Consider the following 24,539-nt stretch of genomic DNA (forward strand, 5'->3'; position numbering starts at 1 on the left):
GATTAACATCATTGTTAAGACAATACATCATAACATAGACTGTTATCTATCAGGCATTTGCAGAGTGAAAAGTCACTTCAAAACATGAAGAACTTCATGAAGTTCATGAAAGCTGTCTTTGGGAAGTGTACACACTGTAGGTCTAGCTCCTGACAAATAGGGATCTGGCAGAATTATAAAAAGGATAATGATGTGAGGGTACTTAAAAGAGGAGGATTTGATTTAAAAAATCAGTAAATTCAGAGAAGCCTTTGGAAAAATGGATCAAGTTCTAGAATAGTTTTTAAGAATGACTCTCTTTATTATGCTGTGAGTCAGACATAAAGATTTATTATGTTGCAACTTGATTTTGTCAGTTAAAAAAATTAAGCCAAAAAAGAAAAATCAATTATTTTTTAATTCATTTAGATTTAGCTCAGAGGTATAATCTTTCTTCTTTTTCTTTTTTTTACTGAGGCAATTATTTCTTTTTTTAATTAAAATATCACATATATAAAATCAGTTTTACAACCCGTGAGTGGATACAGCTTTGATGAATTTATATCAGAGATGTAATTTTATCCTAAATTTTGTTAAAAATATAAATCATTTAGCCTTACAATTTTAGGTTTTATTTTTCACAATGTGCCCATTAAAACTTTTTCCCCCATTTGTTAAATTTTGATCTCTTAAGTGCCTTCATCCTACATGATCTTTTTATTTTTTACTAATTATCCTCAAGTATTTACAGGAAAAAAAACATGGTTTAGTCCATTAATTCTTAAGATAAGGAATCTGAGGCCCAGAGTTCTGTATAATCCTGACAGGTGAAACCAGGATTTGGGGCTCTTAATTCCTAGTCTGTTGTTCTGTATTATGACCATCTTTTATCCTCATTTGGGCCTGTAAAATGTAGTAAACACTTAACTGTGTTGAATCAGATGTTAGGTGCTATGAACAGATACAAATATAGAAGACACGGCTTTATCCTTAGGGAGCAAATTGTAGTAGTGGATGATATTCCTATTTTTGTATTTGGAAGAATCATCATGTAATGGAAATGTTTTTATTTGGAGGAAATTATTATGTAATGCTGGCACATGGTTTTTCTCTTAAACATTTTCTGTGTGTAGAGGTGATTCTTGTAGTTTAGTTTTCATATCTAAAAAATTTTAAAGTTGACTTTGGACTAGAACCATATGTATTTTTAAATCTAAAATAGTAAGACAGGCTTTTGTCAGGTTTTAGAATGATTGTCAAGTTGAAGTTATAGTAGTCTGAATAAGAAATTTTAAACAAATGTGATAGGAAAAATACTATATGCTTTTGCTACGTATATGTACATATGTATATTCTGTGATACACTTAGAAGTAAGGTGGCCCTCTGCTGTGTCTTTGCCCCCCTACATCTCTGTTAACCTGTTTGCCCCAGAGGTAATTAATAGTGCCCAGTTTTACTATGAATGAATTTCACTCTGAATGAATGAGTGTGTGTACTGTGTTGGAACTTCAGGGCAACTGGAATACTGCCGTGAGTGAAAGATCTCTACCCTTGTGTGAAGCTTACATTATAAAGGAGTCAGTATTTTTGCATATTCAAACCTGTTTACTGCACGTGCATCTCAGTTTGGTAACATATAAAGTGTTCTTTTTGTTCTTTTGCTTATCCATATGGTGGTAATGGATGCTATTAGTGCCACCTCTTGTCAGGTTTATAAAATTGGGTGCTATTTCCTTTAATGGGGCTGGAATTGTGAGTAGATATGGTTCACAAGATGAGTCATTTATCGTCAATCTCAGAATGGTATTGAATCTAAAGTGAGCTTCTATAAAGACTACAATTTAGCCGTGATTAAAGTTATGTGCTTTAAAAATGATAATTAAATTCTAAAAGGGCTAGTTCATCTTCTATAATTGAATCAGGATAGGAGTAAGGAGGACCATACCCTCTTGCCCTAAAAGGAAAGCTTTCACATTACTTAATTATTTATTGCTTAATTTTGAACCATTCTGTTACTTAACTTTTAAGCTCTCTTGCCCTTTTTTGCAGTATCCCTATTAAAATAAACATTCAATCTTTAATATCCAGGTAAAACTTGTGGTTGAATTTTGGGAAAACTGTTATAAATTATAATTGATTAATGTGAAAATAACAACACCAGTTATTCAGTCAGATTTTTTTCCAGTTGATCTTAATTTTATTTTAAATCTTCTTTTAAACAGGCATTCTACTGGAGATACCAAAGTTCCATTTTGTCTTCAGTCCTGTGTAAAACCTTTGAAATATGCCATTGCTGTTAATGATCTTGGAACAGAATACGTGCATCGATATGTTGGGAAAGAGCCAAGTGGATTAAGATTCAACAAACTGTTTCTAAATGAAGATGGTAAGAATTACATAAAAGTTGGTTGGAAAAAGAAATGCTTCATTTTCCTATGTATATACAAGTATTTTTTAAAAACTTTTTTGAAGAAAATTAAAAACATTCATACTTATTTGCATTTTTTCATGGGATTTCTGTGAAACGACATATAGTTTAATCACCAACTTTTAAAAATGATTATTTTAGGCATTGCATACCACTGAAAAGTGGACTATGAAGAAGATGGGGACAGGGAGTAAGATTTTTTTTATAACCACTATACGTCAATATTTTGCAGTACAATTTCACAATATTTGGGATTTGCTTTAAAATAGTTCAGTGGAGTACAGCTGGGAATGCTGGATGTGATAATTACGTATTGGTAACTTGAAGCTAAATAATGACACATGGGTATTTATATTCTACTTTTGTATATTGTATGTACTTGAAAACTTCCGTAATAGTAAGCATTTATGGGTGGCCCTGGCTAAGATAGTGGTTTTGCTTTTTCTCATCTTAACATTAAATAGTGGGATAATTACAGGAATCTAAAAGAAAAGAGGACAGAGGTAGTTAGCACTTTTGATCTTACAGAGGTTTTAAATCTAAACACAAACCATATGAATTGGTTTCTGTTCTTTACTCTTTCTGGCATAAGCTAGGTTCTCCTCATTGTATAGTGAATTAAGATAGAATCGAAGAAAGCAAGAGTGAATGAATCCAGTGATTGAAATAATGGTTGTGAGAAATGTACTTTTGTATTTTTTCTTTCTGCTGGATAAAAAATAAAATGTGCCTTATACTCATTATTGTTTCATTAGTCTTTTAAATGAGTTATAAGTCTGGTTATTTTCTTATATTTCCCTTCCTGTTTGTTGTGAGAGCAATTACATTTTCTTACCCTATTTTACCATAACCTTTCTGTCCTGAAGCTACATTTGATTCTATGGAGATTACCACAATCTAGCAACTTCAGTAAGGACATCATATGCAAAAGTACCTTATTAGTTAAACTCACTGACATCTAAATATAATGTGGGAAGAATTAATATTTTTGTTTTAACAAGATTAAACTTTTTATAAGACAATCTATGTAGATTAATCTGGTGAATTGATTGATTTTGAGAGTTAAAGAACAGAAATTGACAAATATAGGAATTGGAATGTGAAGTATTTGAGAAACAAAAATAAAATGGACTTGAGGTAAAATGAACTTAACATTATAAGTAATATAATTTTTTGCCATGTATATTTTAGAAATTATAACTTATTAACATGGTAGTCTATAAGAAAAAAATCATAAGAGCTCAGGAATTTAGCATTGGTTTATAAAAGCTGAAATATAAAGTTTAACAGGAGGCTTTGATACTCTTGTACTTTTTCCAAACCAATACTAGGAATCTTGGAATAAATGGAAAAATGAAGGCCTCCCTTTGCCATTCCTTCTTGAGTTCTGTATGGATTCTGTGCTGTAGGGTCTTGGTTATAAACTCGCTCGAGCAAAAAACAACTTAAGGGGATTTTTCATATTTAAAATTTGAAGGGTGGATTTATGGTGGAACTAATCTGGTGTGTGTGCATGTGTCTATGTATCTAACTTTACAAAATTAAAGTATTAACATTGTTCTAGATTTATAAAGTTGTGATGATACAATAATGAATAGATAAAGAATTTATAGGAGTTACTCTTTTAATATCAGTTTTTTTATTAAGGTATTATTGATATACACTCTTATGAAGATTTCACATGAAAAAACAATGTGGTTAGTACATTCACCCCCTATTATTGTGTTCCCCCCCATACTCCATTGTAGTCACTGCCCATCAGTGTAGTAAGATGCCAGAGACTCACTATTTGCCTTCTCTGTTCTACACTGTCTTCCCCTTGATCCCCACCACTAATATCAGTTTTAAAATGCTTTATACCATAAAAAGTTTTAGTCCTGTGTAGGGAGATGGCTGATATTTTCTATCATTATAAATGAGGAAATTAGTTACTTGTCAAAAATGTCAGTTCTGGAAACTGCCATCTCCTAATCTTCCTCTGCCTTTTAGTAGAAATTGGGCTTATCAACAAATATTTATATGTATATAGCATTTTTCCCATTTATTGTTAACAAGCTATGGGTGGTACATGTGCCTTGATTCTTGAGTAACTTACCTAGCTAAATAAAGGATATTAAAGGACAAAAAACAATTACATATATCCAAGACATGGAAAAAGAAGACAAACTAAAGCATTGCATACTGCTAATTATATTGAAAGTGTATAATTGACAAAAGCCATAATGTATATGTTGGTTTATATGTATAGAGGATTTGAGAAAAAAGAGGGCTTGAATTAGCTTATATGTGGAAGGTAAGACTGAGTTATATAGAAAGAACAAAGTTTGGGTGGTTGGGGAAGTGGGTACTGCAGGATTAAACCATATAGAAAATATTTTAATTTTTGTATGGCTCCATAGTATTCCATTATGATACTTAAAAAACATGTCCACATTAAAGGGAACGTTAATACTTTGTAGTTCTTTTTATGCACTAACAAACTTTGTCTAGATTTATTGATTTATGAACCACATCTTTGTAATGTTCATGTGCTTAGTAGTTTGAAAAGCTTTTCCCTAGTATAATATGAAAGAACTTTCTGCATGTTTTATTTTTCTGGAGAGAATAAATACTTGCTAAAATTTATCAGTTTTGTGCATTGTAAGTGAAAACATGCCCATAGATTTCATATGTCGCCCATGTCCTTTTTGTCATTATGCCAAGCTAATATATTTTACTACTTCAGAAAGTAATTTTTCTAAATTAAGTTTGTTATTTCTGCTGTCATAAATATTCTTTAATGAAAAATTCTAGACTGAACCTTTCAACTCTTTCCTCCTACCTACAGCAGAGTGGGAAACAAGTAGATTTCACAGCACAGGTTTTAGCTGAGATTTTATACTGTAGTAATGCTCGTCTTATGTTTCAGTATCTCCGATGTATTTCCAAACATTCAGATATCTGGCTTTTGAGCCAAAGGCAGAGTGAGCAGTTGCTTACACTGGAAATTGCTCTGTCATGCCATGAAATGCTTTAGTGTTCTTTGAAAGATCTTGCATGTAGCTGATTTAGTATTTACAGAATATTTATGATTTAGAAAATATTAAATGCCTACATTTATTTGGTACTGTTTGGTATGTACACATTAGCTTCCTCCTCCAGTCCTTGAATCAAACCTGCTCATGTCAAAAAGATATGAAAGGATAAATACATAATTATCTATACACATGTAAGTCAGCTTGATTTCAATATTTTGTTCTCTGTCTTTGTGTGGTTTTCTTTCAGGTGGATAATACTGTAAAATTTTTGTTCCTTGGCTCCCTCTTGCAGGGTAGTATTTTTCTGTGACAGTAATTGCTTTCATTTTGTGTGATCTCAGAGAAAGCAAACTTCTCTTAGCATAATTTGGAATGGGCGAAATCTTGATTGCAACAACTCAAATATACTTTTAACGTTTGAAATTAGTCATAATCATGGATAACCCCAAGTTTACAGTGTTTAAAAGCATAGCTACTAAATCACATTGTTGATCCTATATTGAGGGAAACTGCTGGACTGTAAGGCAAATATTTGTACTTACTGATTTTTAAGTTTATTTTTTATTAAAAAAATTATTAAGAGCTTTCTTAGGTATAATTCACATACTGTGTAATTTATCCATTTAAAGTGTACTGTTTAATTATTTTTAATATATTCATAGAGTTGTGCATCTATCACCACACTGAATTTGGGGACATTTTTATCACCTCACAAAGATATCCCATACCCATTAGCAGTCAGTACCCATTTCTCTTCTATACCTGGCAACTAGTATTCTACTTCCTGTCTGTAGATTTGCCCATTCTGGACATTTCATATTAATGGAATCATGTAGTAGTTGATCTTTTATGACTGGCCTATTTTATGTGGCATAATGTTTTAAAGGTGTTTTCATGTTGTAGCATTTATCAGTACTTCATTTTTAAGTTTTTCCTGAATAATATTCCATCGTATGGATAATAGTACCACATTTTCCATTTGTCAGTTGATAGGACATTTCAGTTTTCACCTTTTGACTATTACCATAATGCTGCTGTGAACATTTGTGTGCAAGTCACTGTGTGCATGTATGTTTTTATTTCTCTTGGTTATATATCTGAGAGTGGAATTGCTGGGTCATATGGTGACTCTTTTATGAAGAACTGCCAGGCTGTTTTCCAGAGCTCAGAGTTGTTTAGCTATAGGCTCATCTCACAGAAGGTAACTTGCTTAAAGTTCGAGGAGACTGTTAATGTAGTAATAACTTAATGAATTCTGCTAGATTTGTCAAATTAGATAAGAATTTGTTCCCAAGGAAATAAATCACTGCCACAAACAGATAAATTAGGAATTATACTTTCAAATAAATTTTTCTGTGCACTCACAGTTTTGTGTTTGGCATTGTGCCGTGCTGTGAATGAGAATATAGTCAGTTCAGATTTGAAATTCTATTTATTTTAAGAATTAGGAGATGAGGGGGATTTTGGATGAACTTAAATTTTACTAATTTTTTAAAATTATGTAATAAATAACTTATGTGTTGTCAGGAAATGTAAAAAGCATAAAGAATGCAATTTAAATTCCCTATAATTTTTTTATCTTATGTGTATTACTTTTTAGTGTTTGTAGTTTCTTTTTCTTTTTTTTGCATATGTGTATGTACATAAACACAAAAATAAAACACTTTAAAAAATAAAAGTGGGTTCACCTAAAAGGTTATTTTTAATATAAATATTATTTAAGGGCTTAAGAATGTGCAACATATTTTCTAAGCATTTCATGTGTTTTATTTCATTCAAGCATTTCAGCTCACAGGTGTGGGTACTGTTACTACTCCCAATTTACATTTGGGAAAGTTGAGGCACAGTAAAGTTCAGTTTGTTACCCAGGGTCAGAGAGCTAGTTAACAGGAGAGTTAGGAAATTTGGATGTGCTCTTTACTATTCACTATCTTTCTGTACTTGAATATTTGACTGTAATTATTATAGCAGCTTCTAGAAGTGTATTACTGGTGTGAAATGTGACTTAAATGTTCTTTCACCCCTTAAAGTCGCCCTCAAAAAAAAAAGTGTAATAATAGCTTACATATAGAAAATAAATCTAAATAGATGTATGTTCATGGGAAGTACCTATGCATCACAGAAAATCATATCAAGTATTTGAAATAATGCTGTTACTTTTATATTTTACAGATAAGCCACACAATCCTATGGTAAATGCTGGAGCAATTGTTGTGACTTCATTAATAAAGGTAAAATGTTGACATTTCCTTTTAACCTAGTAAATTTTTTAAATTACTAAGGCATAAAGATGAATCTTGGATTTTTATGTAGAACTTTGAAAAGTTTTCTTTCAGTGTTAAAAAGACATTAATACTATGGCATAAGGTTAGGATTTTTATTTATTTCAGAATAAATAATGTGTTTCAAGGGCAAAATTAAAAACAGATGACTCATTGTAAATTCCAAGTTATTCTTGACCCAAAGATCTGGCAAAAATTCAAAAAGAATACTCTGCTGAATAGGCATAGAAGTTTTTCTTCTTAAAGTTTGATATTTTTTTCTTTCTCTTCTGGCTCTTCTAGAATGAACAGATGTAAACTGAATTAAAAGCATTTTACTGTTTAATGTTTGTCATCAGCATATATATATATATATATATATATGAACAAATGTTCTAGTACTTTGTGTTAAGGCAAAGTACTTTTACTCTTGATATTCTCAAGTCTTTTATACTCTCATGAGCCACAGTCATGATTTTCATTTGAACTTGTTTTGTTTTATGTAAATCGTATCATAACTATAATAAATAAAACTTATTCCAATTATTAAGTTATATTATTTTTCTTATGCTTTGGTTTGCATTGTATGTTTTTATTCTTTTTAAGTGTCTGGTTTGCCTTAATAATTGGAACTGCTGATGTTTAAAATAAGTATCTGAAAATGGTTCTATTGTGTGGTACTGTTCAGATTTTTAATTTCTAGTTATAAATTTCATTTATATCCAAATAAATTTCTTTTGTGTTTGAATCATTTATATACTTTCTTCATTAAGTATGTCTATCTAAGCTTTGAAAGAAACATAACTACATGGCTTTGTAGATATATTAGTGAGGATGGGATACCCTGGTTATACAAAGAATGTTTGAATATAAATTATGCCCTTGGCCCAGTTAATAAAAATTCATCCAATTTGTGTACTAGAAATCCTGTCTTTCATGAATTGTTTATGTTCATGAGAAAAAGACTTTAAAATAGAAGACTACTATCTTAATATATATGTTTATTTATTTTAGGGCAAATACTTCATAAGCAGTAGCCCACTTAATCCTTATAACTCTAGTGAGGTAGATATTACAGCTAAGTATTTTTAATGTAACTAATAGGCTATGGAAATTTTCATTTTGCCCATGATAACATCTAGTTATTCATGACTGTTTTACATAAAAGAAAAATTACCAGTTTGAGATGAAAGAAACCTTATTGTGGAAAATTATAATACAAATATGCTCTAGGCACAAGTCTTGCCTTCAGATACCTTACATTATAGTTTGGGGTTTACACAAATAAATGGACCCTTACAATGCAATTCAAATACTGCAATGAGAGAAAAGTCTCATTAATAATTGTTCAGATTTGAACAAGTAAATTCGAGGTAAGGAAAGTTATAATTTAGTGTATGTGTGCAGTGCTTGATGAGAAAACCACTAGAATGGTTCTGAATCTTTCAGAATATTCACATTGCGTGATTTTATATAAACTTCAGGAAGTTCACAGACCCTTTGAAGCTGATCCATGGATCCCTGTTTAAGAACTCTTGTATTGGGGAAAGATTAACACAGCACACCAGTATTTCCAAGAAAGGGCATATGTAAATGATTAAAAGAAACCTTCCTTAACTTCATGCAGTTAAACATCTTTTGTTTAATGATTCATGGGTTTAATATACTAAACTGAAATGCTGCATGTGGGAAATGCATGTCTGGTCATATCACAACATAATTTCATTAGTTTTACTTTCCATGTTCAGTCACAAACCATAAACTATACATTGAGCCACATGAATATTGGCACTTAGAAACAGAGTTTAAAAAAGCACATATACACAAGTGTTGTTCAATGTCCAGTAGTGCAAAAATTTAACTGAGTCATCTTTTATTTACAAATTTGATCAGTGATTTTAAGTGTATAAAAATGTAAAATTTACGGCAAAGTTAGAAGTGAGGCTTTGGGGGTATGGATCATATTTAATTTAAGATCACTTCTTTTGAATTTTGTTTTGTTTTTAGAAGGTGTTTCAACAATTTTTTTTTGTTTTTTTAAATGAAGTTCATCTAAATCTTGTAGGGGTAAGCCTCATGTACCTCTGTGTAAAACTGCCCTAGAATGTAATACTTTTCTTAGGCTCATTTTAAAAGAGAATTCAAAGCTCTTGCAAATAATCTGCATGTGATCTCTGCAGGTTGTATGATCACATAATATTTATGAGTTGGATATTAAAATTGAAGTAATAAAACCATAGCCAGATGGGTCTTCAAGTCCTGCCCTCTTTATGTAGGTGCTGTGAGGAAATTGGGACTAACAGCGGAATCAGGCTTGAGCTAAATTTCCTGAATTCTCCATTTGCTGTTCATTAAAATTCAGTCTGCCATAGTTTTAATATAGGTGTTTGCTGTTTCTCTTGGTGGTATGTTTCTCTTTACCTAGAATAGTTATATTATCCAAAAAGGAGATATTTTATTTTCTTAATTTTAACTTGTATGAAAGATACGAATCTTTGGGTTTAAAAGTCACATCTAATTTTCAGTGGTTGTATATAGCCGTTCTTTGGACATTAGACAGTACCTGTTATTTGTAAGAAACTAGGCCTCTTTTCTAAGAGCTTAAATTTGAGTACCCAAAGAGTGGATATTTTACCATGGCTACTAGATGCAAATTTTGTGTTTGAGCTCTTTCAGTTGATGACCTTAAGGCTATATTTCTTTTCTTTCAAATATCAAGACTTTATTATGATGTTACTGAAACATTCTCCTCATGTTACTCCCCCTCCCATACATACACACAAAAATAAGTAGAGTCTTTAGTAAGACTCTTTTTAAATTCATAATGTTGTAGTATTGATATTTTTTCCTTGTAGGATTGGTGGTGATCCTCAGGAAATGGGGGAAGAGGCAGAGCAAATGTTCAAAAGGATTAGCAGATTGTGGAAAAAAAGGAGGATTTGGACAGAAGGAACCTGTTGCATAAATTCTTAACTACTAAACTTATAGGAACACTCCAATATTTAAAATTTTAAACAAAGCTATATAGGTAAATACCTTCATAAAAACAAATGTCATTTTGTACTTAAAATGCACATAATAAAGAAGCCATGAAAGTACTATCCTTCCTCTCGTTTTCTCTATGGTAGCTACCAAATTTTTAAAGGAATACTTTTTGATGCAGTTTGTTTTATTTGATGATGATAATGTGGTTGCTTAATTTAAAGGAAAGAGTGAAAGTAAACTGAAAAGAACACAGTTATTTTGAATAAAATATAAGTATCATTGTGTAATTTTTTTCTTTGCAGTGGTAAATATTTCACCCTGTTTCAGTTTAAAAGTTAAGGTCTGGTGACAGCTTTAGGGTTAGGGTGGGAAAATGAGGACAGCATATATTACAGGATAATTACCACACTTCTGCTTTTATACTTTAAAGGCAAAGAATAACTTACCTTGTCTTTTATGTTTATGTCTCTCTTTGTTCTACTGGTAGTTCCCAGTTTTTTTCATTTGAAGAAGCTTGTTTTTTTTAAATCAGAACTATTTTGGTATTTAAATGATCAGTTATTTTTTCTTAAAAAAACATTTAATCATGCTTCATGAAAAACAAAAAAACAAGACAAATTAATGTTAATATGTAAACATCTATATAATGCTCAGTTTGATCATGTGAGCATTAATAACCTGTTACACTTGCAAATAAGCCACATTTTTTAAGGCTTTTGGCTCTGGGGAATTAAATGCCTTGGATTTCACAACATTCTTAACATTCGTAAAACAGGATTATATTGGTTTATTCATGTTTATATCAGTTGTATTTGAGGGTTATTTTAAGTGAAAAGCAAATAATTTATTGCTATCAGAATTTCACTTTTCTGTTACTTTATTTTTAGGGTTAATCTATGAAAATACTAGATTTAGAGCATTGTTTTTTACCTGTAATACTTATTTTAATCCTGCAAGTATTATTTAGCTTAATCGCATTTTCAATGGCAAAATTAAACTAGGAGTATTTTATAAACATATTTTCAGTTACCTCTTTTTGCCTCTTTCTCTATTCTTTCCTTTGTGATCTCTAATTTTCAGTTGGCTTTTACACCTCTGTACTTTATGAATGAAGTCAAGGGATTTACTTGCAAAATAACTCTGATTAATACATTGATTTTAAATAGTCATTTTTATACTAAATTTATTGGCAGATGTTGCTCTGAACAGTGATACTTTGACCTACATTTTAATGTATAATACAATTCAATTCACAAGTGTGTTTTTAAAAACAGTCTACAAAAATACTTCATATAGTTATACTAGTTCTTTTAATGGCTAGTGTTAAAACTCAGTGCCCCTTAATCAAATTTTCATAAAGTTTTCTTCAAAAGAATAGACATTCTTTAATTTGGTTAAGTATATTTATAGAAAAGTAAATCTGTATAATTTTCTAGTCTTAAGGTCTGATTACTACCCTTTTCAAACAAACCACATGGTTTGCCTTTTAATGGTCATTTGGTGAAAGGATTAGAAATTGGTAAATATATTTAATAAATTTTTAAAGTTTTCCTACTGTACTTACTACAAATAATAACTTTTTCAGGATTAAAATAGCACAATATCTAATATTTGTGCAGTGATTTAAAACTGGGATAAAAAAATCCCTGAGTATGGAATTTTTTTTCTAAGAGATAAAGGAGCAGTGATAGTTTTAAGCCTATCAGTTTCCAAATCTCAATTTTCATATGTGCCTTTCTTAAAATTAATCTGCCTTTGATCCAGGTTTCCTCCCATTTTTCAAAACAAAGAATACTTCTCATGTGTTTCAAATTTTACACTGGTGCACTGCTTCAGGTTATAAAAACCTCTTGGGCACCAGCAAAAGAGAACATTTTGAAACAGTAGAGTCCATGGTATTAAAGGATGTGAATCACTTAAGTGACTGGGAACAAGTCATCTTGAATACACCAAGTTGTTTGTAGGTTTTGGTTCAATAAGATGGAAAGAGGATCTAATTAACTCATTAATTAATAAGAGCATTCAGTGTAAATTTTGAGGATATGTGACTTCTGTATGTAATGAGGCAGATGTGTAAAAGTGACATTGCTATAATAAAACTTTATTTCCGTCTACTCATCTGTTGTCAACAAGATTTCTCAGCTGTACATCTGTAAAAATTTAGAATAGGAAGAGAATTAAACTCATTCTAGCAATAGAACATGTCCACAGATACATGAGCTAATTAAAAATCAAGTACTATTTCAAAGGGTAAAGACAATATTCTGAAAGAACAATTTTGCAAATTAGTGTGGAAAATTATTAGCACATAAACATTTTTCCTTTTTTCAGACGTATACAAAATGAGCAATAGTATAGCCATCCCTGTGTATCCATCCCTGGCTTCTATTTTCATAACTTCATCTCCTCCACCCATCCTCACCCCACTGCTGGATGATGATGGATCTTTTTTATATTTGTGTTTTTGCTTTCTTTGTGGGCAAAGGGGCAGGAAATTTACTCTTATTTTATATGTGTATGTATTTTTTTTCTAACATCTTTGTCAATAAACTTTATACTGTAATTTATAAAAAATTGACATAGCATCTTATAATGGATTACTAAACCCCATAAATCCCTGGGGTACATGAGAGCTTTCCAAGAGTTACAGGGGTAAATATATTTTGTTGACTTAAGTTAAATGCTATTTCCAGGGAAGATAATAAAAACAAACATAAATCCATGGCTTTTATATTTAAAAAAGGAAGTTTTGGGGAGAGCCTTTGAGTCAGTGTAATCAAATATTTTATTTTTCCTGTTTACATAGTGTGTCTAGGCTTTTTCAAGAAGCTTACCCAAAATGTAATATATGATAGACATTGGGAAATATCAGTTGTTTCTTAGAAACAATATAGAAGCAAAACTTAATTGTGCTTTAATTTAGTCATCTGCAAAGTATGTGATCACAGTCTAGAGTTAAAACAGGTTTGTTTTTTTTTAACTAAACATGACAAAGAAAATTTGTATTCATTTTGTAGGGCACAGTTTAGGTCAGAAAATAACAGTTCAGTGTAACCTGTTTATTTTACATTGATAAATTGTATAACCAGTAATTATCCATGTGACATCCCAATGCAAATGCTGACGTACTTTTCCAAGAGTTGGTTTTTTTGTGCTTTTTCAAAGGTTAAAAAGGTTTTTGTGGTTTAAATGTTGTTACATATTTTACAGATTTAGGATCTATGGAATATTTTAACAACTGCAACAGTTCAATGAAGTTGGTAATTTCTTCTTTTAATTATTTTTCATTGAACAGCTTTGGAGTTACGTTTCTACATTTTGATTTCTGGTGTATTATGAGGAAAAAAACCTTAAAATATGTCAAAGGACACTTTAGAGAAAATACGTAGTGATTACAATATGGCGGTAAATTATCATTATCTTGCTTAAGATTTGTTAACGCCTAATTTTGATGAACTAGTGTGATGTTCTTTCCAGCTACTGCCTGTATAGATGATTGCACATCCTTTCTCAGTAAGTTGATTTGTTAAGGTCTCGCAGATTATTAGTCACACCTATCCACTTGTATAGTGGAGAATGAACCTTGCTTTATTTAATTAAATCATACTCTGGTACAGGTTTTCCCCCACCATAATAAAATTTCAAAGTGATGTTTTGGATTTCTTGAGGGTAAAGTTCAAAATTTTTATTTTTACAACTTTAGTTCTCAAACTATTTTAAACCTGTTTTAAAAATTAGAGATGTAAAAAAAATTAGAGATGTATTGTTTCTCTTGGGTACATATCACCAATTAATACGTTTGATTTCAGATCTACAACTTACTGCTTTGTAAACTTCTCTGAGGTAAAATGAAACCATTTGGCTACTTGAACTGATCTACATTATGTAGGCTTTTCCTATTGACATTTGTGGTAGCTAATATGTCAGAAATAGAAGTGATGAAACAATACATCTTTCATACTCTGAATTGGCATAATCTAAATACAAATGTAGCTAATTTTTTAGGGACTATGAAATAATTTTTTTAGTTTATGTGTTGTTATAACAAGTGAGATTAAAGGTAGAGCTTTCTCTACATGTTAATACAACATAATCCAGAATGTTTGCATATACTAAAATTATAAAGGGTTAGTCTTACAACATAACTCATTTTTCTAACTCTAATATTGTTTTTAAAATATAATTAGATTGTTAATTGATATATACTTAATTATTTTCTAAGGGTGAAACTTCACATTAAAAAAAATATGTTAAATAGCATATGTTCTAGCAGATTATTTGTTGTCATGAAAGATAAGGGGACTCGGAGTAACTTGCATTTAATATTCTGTAACTTTGGGTTGGGTAATATATTTAAAGCATTCCCTTTGTAATTCAAATCCATTCTCAACATACTGGTGTTAATGAAAGAACGTGTAAAAAATTTTATGTAAATATTAAATTACTATAGAAGTATTTCCTAGATCTAAAAGTGTTAATGTGCAGTATATGAATTATAATGATAGCAGTTTGAAATTTTGATATTCACTTAAAATGTAACTGTGGTGGTGCCTGTATTAACATACTTATGTCTCATTTCTTTGCAGCAAGGAGTGAATAATGCTGAAAAATTTGACTATGTAAGTGCAATGTGGAATTCAGTTTTCATGCTACATTCTGTATATATTTGTTTTTTGATTACTAATGCATTGTAACTTTGGTTTATAGGTGATGCAGTTTTTGAATAAGATGGCTGGTAATGAATATGTTGGATTCAGTAATGCAACGTGAGTCTGATTTATGCCTTAGATTTTTATAATGGGTCAGGCCTCTTTAATAAAAAAATCCAGGTTATAGAACTTCATCTGAAACACTATTTTGTGACTCTCTTTCTCCTTCCTCCCTTTACCCCCAACCCTGTGTGTGTGTGTGTAGAATAGACTTCAGTGACTAATTATTTATAATTTTTAGAAGGAAATCAATGTAATCTGAATTACCTGAGGGGGGGGACACTTAAAATGCTTTAAGTAGTTTTAATAAACTTCTTGTGGGCAATCACAGAATTAGAAGGGGCGCCAGGTTTACCTCAAATTACTAACATTTTTTCAATTTTTTGCCTATAATACCTGTCTTACCTCTCTTATTCTCTCTGTGCATGGCTAACTTGATTTCTACCCCAGTTTTTTATTTTGAAATTGCAAGTCTACAGAGAAGTTTAAAGAATAAACAATGGGTATCTATATATCTTTCACTTATATTTTCAGATTAATATTTTGTCTCGTTTGCTTTTTCCTCAATCTCCTTCTTTAGTTTGAAAAGCATGTGTCTTTACATACACATATAAATATCTATATGCAAATATACATGTATGTGGGTGGGTTTTTTTTTCCCTTAACTATGTGAAATTAAATTGTAGACATCATGTCACTTCACCCTTAAATAACTTAGCATGTATATATTCATATCCTAAAAATGAGGACATTCTTCTAGGTAACCACAATACAATCAACATTAAGAACATTAACATTTATTTTTAAATTATTATATATAATAATAATAATCAATTAATATGTAAATGTCCCCAACTATCCCCTAAATGCATTTTATGCCTTTTTCTCTAGCAGCTAATCAAGGTTCATGCATTACATTTGTGATGTCTCGTCTTTTTAAAATAGAATAGTCCCCCTCCCCCCCACCCTTGCTTTTTAAGATTTTATTAAATGGATTTTTTTTTTAAGTGTGCCAACCTACTTGTTTCATAGAGCAATAATTAACTGACTTTTTCTGTGAAGGATCAGATAATAAATATTTTAGATTCGTGAATCATATGGTTTCTGTTGCAACTAGGGTTCTGCTGTTTTAGTAGGAAAGCAACCACAGGCAATATGAGGTTGTGTTCCAAAAAACTTGGTAAAAACAGGCTGCAGGCTGCATCTGGCCCATGGGCAGTAGTGGATAATCTCCATTTTTAATAGGTTTTGTTTGTTTCCTTGTGATTAAAGCTTAAACAGTTTGGGCATGAATAATAACTAGGTAATGTTTTGTACTTGATGGTTCAGGAGGCAAACTTAGGTTGGCTGCCTTACCAACGTTTATTCATCAGCTTAAGCATCTCTTCCAGAAGGTTTTCATGAATCGCATCTCACCTCTCTTCTTTGTATTCTTTGTTTCTCTCTGCCCCATCATCACCGTTAGACTCTGACCCCCTTAAGACCTGTATAGTGTTTTGCAGTTCATTTCTGCATGCCTCTTATCTGGCACATGATAGACAGTTGATAGAGTGTTTAGTTAACAGAACTATGTGCCAGGCACTGTGATAATTGCTAAGTAGTTCTTTATCTGCACTATGTTGACTTTTTTTAATATGGTAAGTTGACAGGTTTATTTCCAAGAGTCTGCCTTCCTATATCCAACACTGTTTTCTGACTACCAAAATACTAAAACATACAGCTAAAAGGGGCTGTCCACCCATGATTGATAATACAAAAGAGTGTCAGCCACAGTTTCTCTTTTATCAGCAGCCTTCTGGACACTTATAGGTCAGTCTCTCAAATCTACTGCAGATTAAATCTGTCTAAATCAAAATTCATTCTCTTCTCAAACTGTTCTTTACTCTAGGATCACCAGTTTGTATCTCCCTCCTTTCAGTAGGTTATGTTAGAAATCCAGGCTTTTGTATCACACTTCATTTACTCTGTTTCTCCTCTTCCCCATCAGGTTGTAAGACTTGCCTAACTGCCCTCATGATTGATTATACTTCTCCTTCCACTCCTATCACTGCTACTGAAGTTCAGGCTTTCTGTAGTGTCCTAAAAATATCACTCATCGTTTCTTTTTCCCCTCTCCCAAACTGGTGTTAGAGTTATCCTTCTAAAATGTAGATCTGACAGGGTAACTTGTTTGAAAGCCTTCAAATTGCATTTTTAGTGTTTATCAGTCATGATAATTTGTCCAGTCTCTTTTATTGGTTTGATGTTTCTCCATTCTTCTCCATGAACCCAGTCTCCCAGAGGCATCAGAATATTTGCCATTCTTCAATGAAGTCCTGTCTTTTATACCTTTATAACTTTGTTCATGTTACATGGAATTTGCCAGTACCTGGGCTTACCCCCTGAAATCTGTTACCAGTGAACGCTGTAAAGGCCATTTCATGTATCTCTCTCTCTGAAATTTTCATGGATTCCCTCAGTTGGAATTGACTGTACTTTTGGGGTACCCAGAAGATTCTGCAGTTTTTTGTATATTTTAATGGTGGCATATTTGATAATGTTAAAATTAGTTCTATTCACAAAATAAGAAGACTAGAAAAGCCTTAGTTCGTTTCAGCCCTTTTGTAGCTAAGAAAATTGAAACTGAAAGAATTGTCATTTAAATGACATAGCCTGTTGTCAGATGTGGAACTGGAACCCAGCAGTCAGGACTTTTAGGTCAGTGTTCTTTCTACTTTATATTGCACTGTGCTTTACAAATTAAACTATAGAACAATCATACTTCTACAGAAAGTAAATAGAGCAAAAAAAAAAAATATCTTCCATATGTTAAAAAAAACTTTTTTTTTTAGGTTTCAGTCTGAAAGAGAAAGTGGAGATCGAAATTTTGCAATAGGATATTACCTTAAAGAAAAAAAGGTTCTTAAATTTTTGTTTCTATTTCATGTTATTCTTTTGTTTAATAAATTACGTGAAAAAATGTGCTAAGAACTCAACATTTGCTTTTAAGCAACTGCCTATTACTGTGTAATGTGCAGAAGTTTTTGCAAAATAGTCTGAAGTTAATGCTATCAGTGTTAAAATTAAATCAGTTGTATCTAGCCCTTTTCAAATATTTGACTGATTACATTAATGCAAAATATGCTGAAGGATTAGTCTTCTTTTTCAAAAGTATAATGCCTGACTATTGTTGATAACACTTGTTTTTTTTTATTTTAAGTGGCTGGTCCATTTACATAGTTTATGAATTATGACTCAGTATCAGTTAAACTAGTATCTAGAAATCTTTATGTAATGTAACTTTGCTTTACTGTCCTTCATTTCATGTTTACAACCTTGTATAGGTTATGTGCTATTCTGTTCTTAATTAAAATGAAACATTTATGTACATTTTAAAGTTAATCTTCATATGTCTTTTACTTATGTGCATTTTTTTTCCTATGTGCTTATGTGTTTAATTACCTGTCTATTTTTTCAGTGTTTTCCAGAAGGCACAGACATGGTTGGTATATTAGACTTCTATTTCCAGGTAATTTACTTAGACTGCCTGAATTGTGTATATAAATGGCATGTCACATTTTATAGCATATAAATGTCTGAAATCTTGGCTATAAACCAAGAGGAAATACATTTCCCAATTACTTTCAAAAAAATGTCATGAAAGACTATCTTGTGTCTGTATCTCCTAAAAGGTCATGCTCCTCAGAATGTGGAAAATTTTTTTCTATAAAAACACTGTATTCAAGAAGTGTCAAAAATAATGTATGGTTCCAGAAAGTGGCTTCTCCTTTGTTAAATTGAGTTCTGTTTCCTTAGCTCTTGAATTTTATTTAGAGGATTGATTTGTCTCTTTATCAGAGTGTTCATATTAAGCATTTTAAAGTAGTTGTTTCTCAGCTGGTTTAGTTCATTTCTGCAGTGTCACATAGTGGGTTTTTTCTGAGTTAGAGTAGCTCTCCATGTTCATGGGGAGGAAGACCACTCACATACTCTGCTGTGGTGTAGTACTCAATTTAAACTAGCGACATATCCCTCTCCTCCCCCTATATTTTCAACTCAACTCATTTTTGCAAAATTAATACCATTGGTGCCTCTGATGGTTCTGTAATGTGAAGCTACCTAGTAAGAAGGTAGTTATTGTTGATTTCTAGTTTACCTTACATTTGCCTGTGTTTATTTTTGCAGATGCTTTAATTTTAACCTTTCAGTAATCTTAAAGAATATATAAGGGAAGCTGATAATGAAGTAGATTTTGATGGCAGTTTAGGTCACAGTTTGTAACCCGCCCAGTATGAACGACCATGAAGTGGGAATCTGGACTATCAATGTAAAATCAAGGTCTAACCTGGCCACCCTTTAGTCATGAGACCTAGTTTCAGTTACTGAGCCCTAGTTTCATTATCTGTAGCATATGCTTAACCTAACTTTTTACATTACATTGAAGATAACATGAGCTGATACGTGTGAAATTCCTTTGAAACTATAAAATGCTGTGTAAAAGACAGTGTCATATTTACTTTTTTTGGTAGCCCTTATTTTTCCGCTAGCCCATATGAATTTCTATCATATGTTAATGTTTTTTTCCTTGGTTAAACGTATGTAACTTAGGCTATTATAGCTTAGGTGCTACTGATCTATGAAATTTCTACACTTCAAGGCAAAAATCAAGAGACATTCATATAAGCTTTGCTTACTTTCTTGGAAGGGCTACATCTAATTGAACATCCATAAAGTTATCAGGGAAGTACTCTTAAATTGGGATTTGTCAAATTAGGAGCATATCACCTTATGCACAAACAAAATTCCAATTAATACTAAGTATAAATCAGGAAATGATCATTAAAATTTATTAATTTTAGGAAGTCTTTTATGAATTAAGTTTAAGTCTTGCTTATAGTCAGTATGAACTGGACTAGTCAATCCATATAGTAAGCAGACTCTTTAATTCTGGAGAAATAGGGAAGAGGTTTTAATATAAGTAGGCAAAAGTTAGTCAAAAAGTGGCTCCCAGTTTTCTAATTTACTAAAGTTAATCAGTTTTCCTTCTTGCTATTTCCAAACCCCTTTATACCTCTTGTAGATCTTGAAGTATGAGTAAGGAAAGTTTGTAAGTTGAAAACTCAATATTTTCTTTCTCATCCCCCTTCTTACCTTCTCTTTGTCCTCTATTTTACCCCAGTTTTCATTGCTGTTGAGGAAAAATAACATAGAATATATTACTGTTTTAGTTTTATGGGTAAATTTGGGTTTGATGTAACTTTTTCTGTTATTTTGATTGTATTTAAATGAAAATTTTCATCCTGCAGTGTATCTGGACTTAATTTTCTTTCCATTCATCATAGTATATCCACCATCCATAGTCAATATCAAATAAATATTCAAATGTTAATAAATGGCTTAAAAGATAATAGACACACAGAATATCCTGTCTGAGAACTCTTAGATTTTTCTTCCCTTAGTCCTTTGCCTATTGCCAGATGGAGATGCTGAGTTTTGATAAAAGTGAAATGTCAGGCAATTTAGCATTACTTTTTAAAAGTGTCAATTTCTCATGTAGATATGTATCATAGTGATGTATATTGTCTTGTCTTGACATTAACCATGGCTTCTTTTTTCCCTATTGATCTTTGTATATCCTACAGAAAGCTTTAATATTTATACAACTTTTCCTGTCACATGGGCAATTACAAATCTTAGTTCTTAGGGGCTGGTTCTTCCTTTCCTACTTCTGCCATTTAAAAACTAAATAACTGGGCAAATCAGGATAAACCTTAAAGGGCTAGAACTTTGTTCAAATTAAAAAATTTGGTATGTTGTAAGTTACTGTTAAAATAATCCCTTTGGAAGAAAGATTTCAGATCTGTATGAAATAGGTAAAATAGATAAAGAAGTCAACTGTAATACAAAAATAATGTGAGCCTAAGTTTCAGAATTTAATATTTTCTTCCTTTTAGTTGTGCTCCATTGAAGTAACTTGTGAGTCAGCCAGTGTGATGGCTGCGACACTGGCTAATGGTGGGTTCTGCCCAATTACTGGTGAAAGAGTTCTGAGCCCTGAAGCAGTTCGAAATACACTGAGTTTGATGCATTCCTGTGGCATGTATGATTTCTCAGGGCAGTTTGCTTTCCATGTAAGTAATTTTCTCTGGCAAGACACTAGTCTGGACTAGTTCTTTTAAAACACAGTTTGAACTTTGCTTCTAAGCAGTACGTTAATTTTTGAGAGGCTTGCTTTGAAAGTTAATGTGTTACAGAATTGATAAAGAATAGAGTTAAGCGAGTCTACCTAATGTTCTTGAGAAATTGAGGTTTAACTTACAGAGCCTCATCACATCTGCTTTTAAGATATTCCAATATATAAGGTTAGTACAGACTTTCTTTTAATTGTTAATGTTTAGGATTACATACCTTAAGGAGTCCTTACGTTCAGAAAGAGTGCATAATTGTGATGTTTAACATCTTTGGTTACAGTCATAGGTGTTTTAAAAGATTTAAAATATATTAAAGCTAAAACTTAACAAAATGTAGTGCTTTAAGCTCTGTAGTGCATTTGCCACTTGTGAAATGTATAGTTTTTTTCTAACCTCATTCTGCTTATGTCAAATCACAGTATCCTAAAAAGTGTGTTTTGAATATTTTAAAGCATAAAAAAAGATGCATTTAATGTTACCCACCCCTGAACTTCAATAATTATCAGTACTTGACCAGTGTTGTTTCATCTGTATGTACAACCTCTTCCCCCATCCTTGAGCATGTAATTGTAAATGATAAGAATTCTTAAGAAAAAAAAAACAGCACTATTATTACATATAAAAAAAACTAAAAAAATTTTTACCTTTAATATCACAATATTCAGATTATTTGAATTGTTTTATAAATTATTATTTTACAGTTCATCTGACTAGGGATGCAAATAGGGGCCGTATGTTGTGATTGTTTTTAATAATTATTATTATTGCATAATAATTATTATTTTTTTAAATTTATACTCTCCCCCTCCCTGTTTTCTCTTGTTATTTTTGGTTGAAAAACAAGGGTCATTTATCCTGTACAGTTTCACAGCCAAGTTTTGCTTATTACACTTGTTCCATTCTCCCTTGTATTTCTGGTAAATTGGTAGATCCCATTTAAGTGGTTTTTCTGTTTTGCTTAGTTTTGTACAAGACTACTTAGAGCAAGAGGTACTCAGTATCAAATGTTAGTAAGCCATGAACACTGCCCTGATGATATTAATTTTATCTTTTATCATAATTGTTGTCAAGTTTTGCATAGTGTGACCTTAAATGTTCTGAAGAGGATTAATTTTAATTACCATCTTACTTCTTTTCCTGAGACATTTCTCTGACAGTATACCACAGAAAATATTTAAGAAGATACAATTCCTCTTTATTTTCTAGTCATAAAATACTTTTTTGAAGACAACTTTTTATGCTTAAAAGCAATACATATTTACTATAGAACAATTAGGAGATATACTCAAAAAGAATAAAATAAAAATGTGCATAACCCTACAATTTAGATATAATCTACTTTAAAATTCCTTACAGTATATTTTTCAAATTTTTTTCTATGTTTAAATATATCCCAACTGTTTTATAATTGTGTGTGTGTGTATGTGTGTGTATAGTATACATTTACTATACTTATAAACATTGATAATTATCTACATTTTTAATTTTGGAATTCTACTGTATAGATATACCATAATTTTTTATGCAGTTCCTTTATTGTTGGATATAACTTCTCTTATTTTAAAACGTTAACATGAATGTCCCTTTTTAAAATTATTTTCAGGTTGGTCTTCCTGCAAAATCTGGAGTTGCTGGTGGCATTCTTTTGGTTGTCCCCAATGTCATGGGCATGATGTGCTGGTCTCCTCCTCTGGACAAAATGGGCAACAGTGTTAAGGGAATTCATTTCTGTCATGTAAGCATATTTTAATTAATGCAAAATAGTGATCATGTTAAGTTGAGCCATCTAATGATTCTGTTTTTTTTACTCATTTCCATAGTTTACTGATTGTTGGCACTCTGCCTACCTGTCTGCTAGTTGCTGGGTAGCAATAAAAGTATTCATAGAGGAGCTTCAAATTGCCTTTACTAGATAGACAGCTCCCATATAACATTCTCATAGAAAATTACATTTGTTTGATGCTTATATTTTAATTTTCTTGGTTGTAATTAGTTTTCAGTTTCCAAAAGCTCAGCAGAAAATACTAAACTTGGACAAGTAATTAAAAACTCAACATGAATTAAGATTATTATAGTTTATTATATCATCTTTAATCTGCATGGTTGAATATTTTTATCCATAAACTATGTTTAAAGTTATTTATTTGTTTGTTTGTTTGTTTGTTTGTTTGTTTTAGGAAATAAGCACTGAGTTTAAAATTGCTACCACTCCTGACTAATTCAGTATTTCATATTGCAACCCAAGGCTTGCTAATATTTCAGCTTCTGGTTTTAGTTACATTTACAACTTCCTAGAGTCTACACTGAGTACCATAATTTTTTCTGCAAACTATCTCAATTAAAATGATTTATTTTTCAATTTTCTATATTTAATAAATAGTAGAGAATGACATTAGTTTGCATGTAGATTATAATAGATTGTAACCAGAATACATATTTATATTTTTGTGGTACTTTATGGTTATTTGACAGAATTCTTTCATGTGGCATGTTTTTATAATTCCCATTTTATAGGAAATGAAAGTTAAACAATTTGAGTAGCTGAGTCTTAGGGTCATGCTGGTAATCAGTATTCTCAAAATTTGTATCCATATCTTCTCATTTTGAAGTCGGTCCTCTTTTTGATGCATCATGCTGCTTTATTAACAGGCAGTGGTGCTTTCCATGAGGTAGTTGAGTTAGACAGTATTAGTATAGTTTGTTAAAATAAGAAAAAAACAATAGCCAGCTAATAGCCAATTACTTAAACCTGTCCTGTTTGTTTATAGGATCTAGTTTCTCTGTGTAATTTCCATAACTATGATAATTTGAGGCACTTTGCAAAAAAACTTGATCCTCGAAGAGAAGGTGGTGATCAAAGGGTAAGCAAAATTCTTATTTAAATTATTATGTAGTATTTTTTAAAGAGAGAATATGAAATGCACCTGTTTGAATAAAACTTAGTTAATTGTTAGCCATACATCTTTGCTAATCACAAATGAGTGTAAGC

The 24,539-nt window shown here is 31.3% G+C and overlaps 1 protein-coding gene across 2 annotated transcripts in view; it reads left to right on the top strand.

Moving 5' to 3' along the window:
• Positions 1-24,539, top strand: part of GLS (glutaminase) — a 75,596-nt gene that overhangs the window by 22,140 nt on the left and 28,917 nt on the right. For both annotated transcript variants that reach the window (XM_036927889.2, XM_036927890.2), the window contains exons 6-14: positions 2,203-2,366; positions 7,598-7,656; positions 15,258-15,290; positions 15,379-15,437; positions 18,212-18,278; positions 18,838-18,888; positions 21,314-21,490; positions 23,154-23,285; positions 24,319-24,411. In XM_036927889.2, the coding sequence (XP_036783784.1) occupies positions 2,203-2,366; positions 7,598-7,656; positions 15,258-15,290; positions 15,379-15,437; positions 18,212-18,278; positions 18,838-18,888; positions 21,314-21,490; positions 23,154-23,285; positions 24,319-24,411 (835 nt within the window). The remainder of the gene's footprint in view (positions 1-2,202; positions 2,367-7,597; positions 7,657-15,257; positions 15,291-15,378; positions 15,438-18,211; positions 18,279-18,837; positions 18,889-21,313; positions 21,491-23,153; positions 23,286-24,318; positions 24,412-24,539) is intronic.

This window comes from Manis pentadactyla, chromosome 6 (assembly GCF_030020395.1).
Source record: "Manis pentadactyla isolate mManPen7 chromosome 6, mManPen7.hap1, whole genome shotgun sequence".
Classification (NCBI taxonomy): Eukaryota; Metazoa; Chordata; class Mammalia; order Pholidota; family Manidae; genus Manis; species Manis pentadactyla.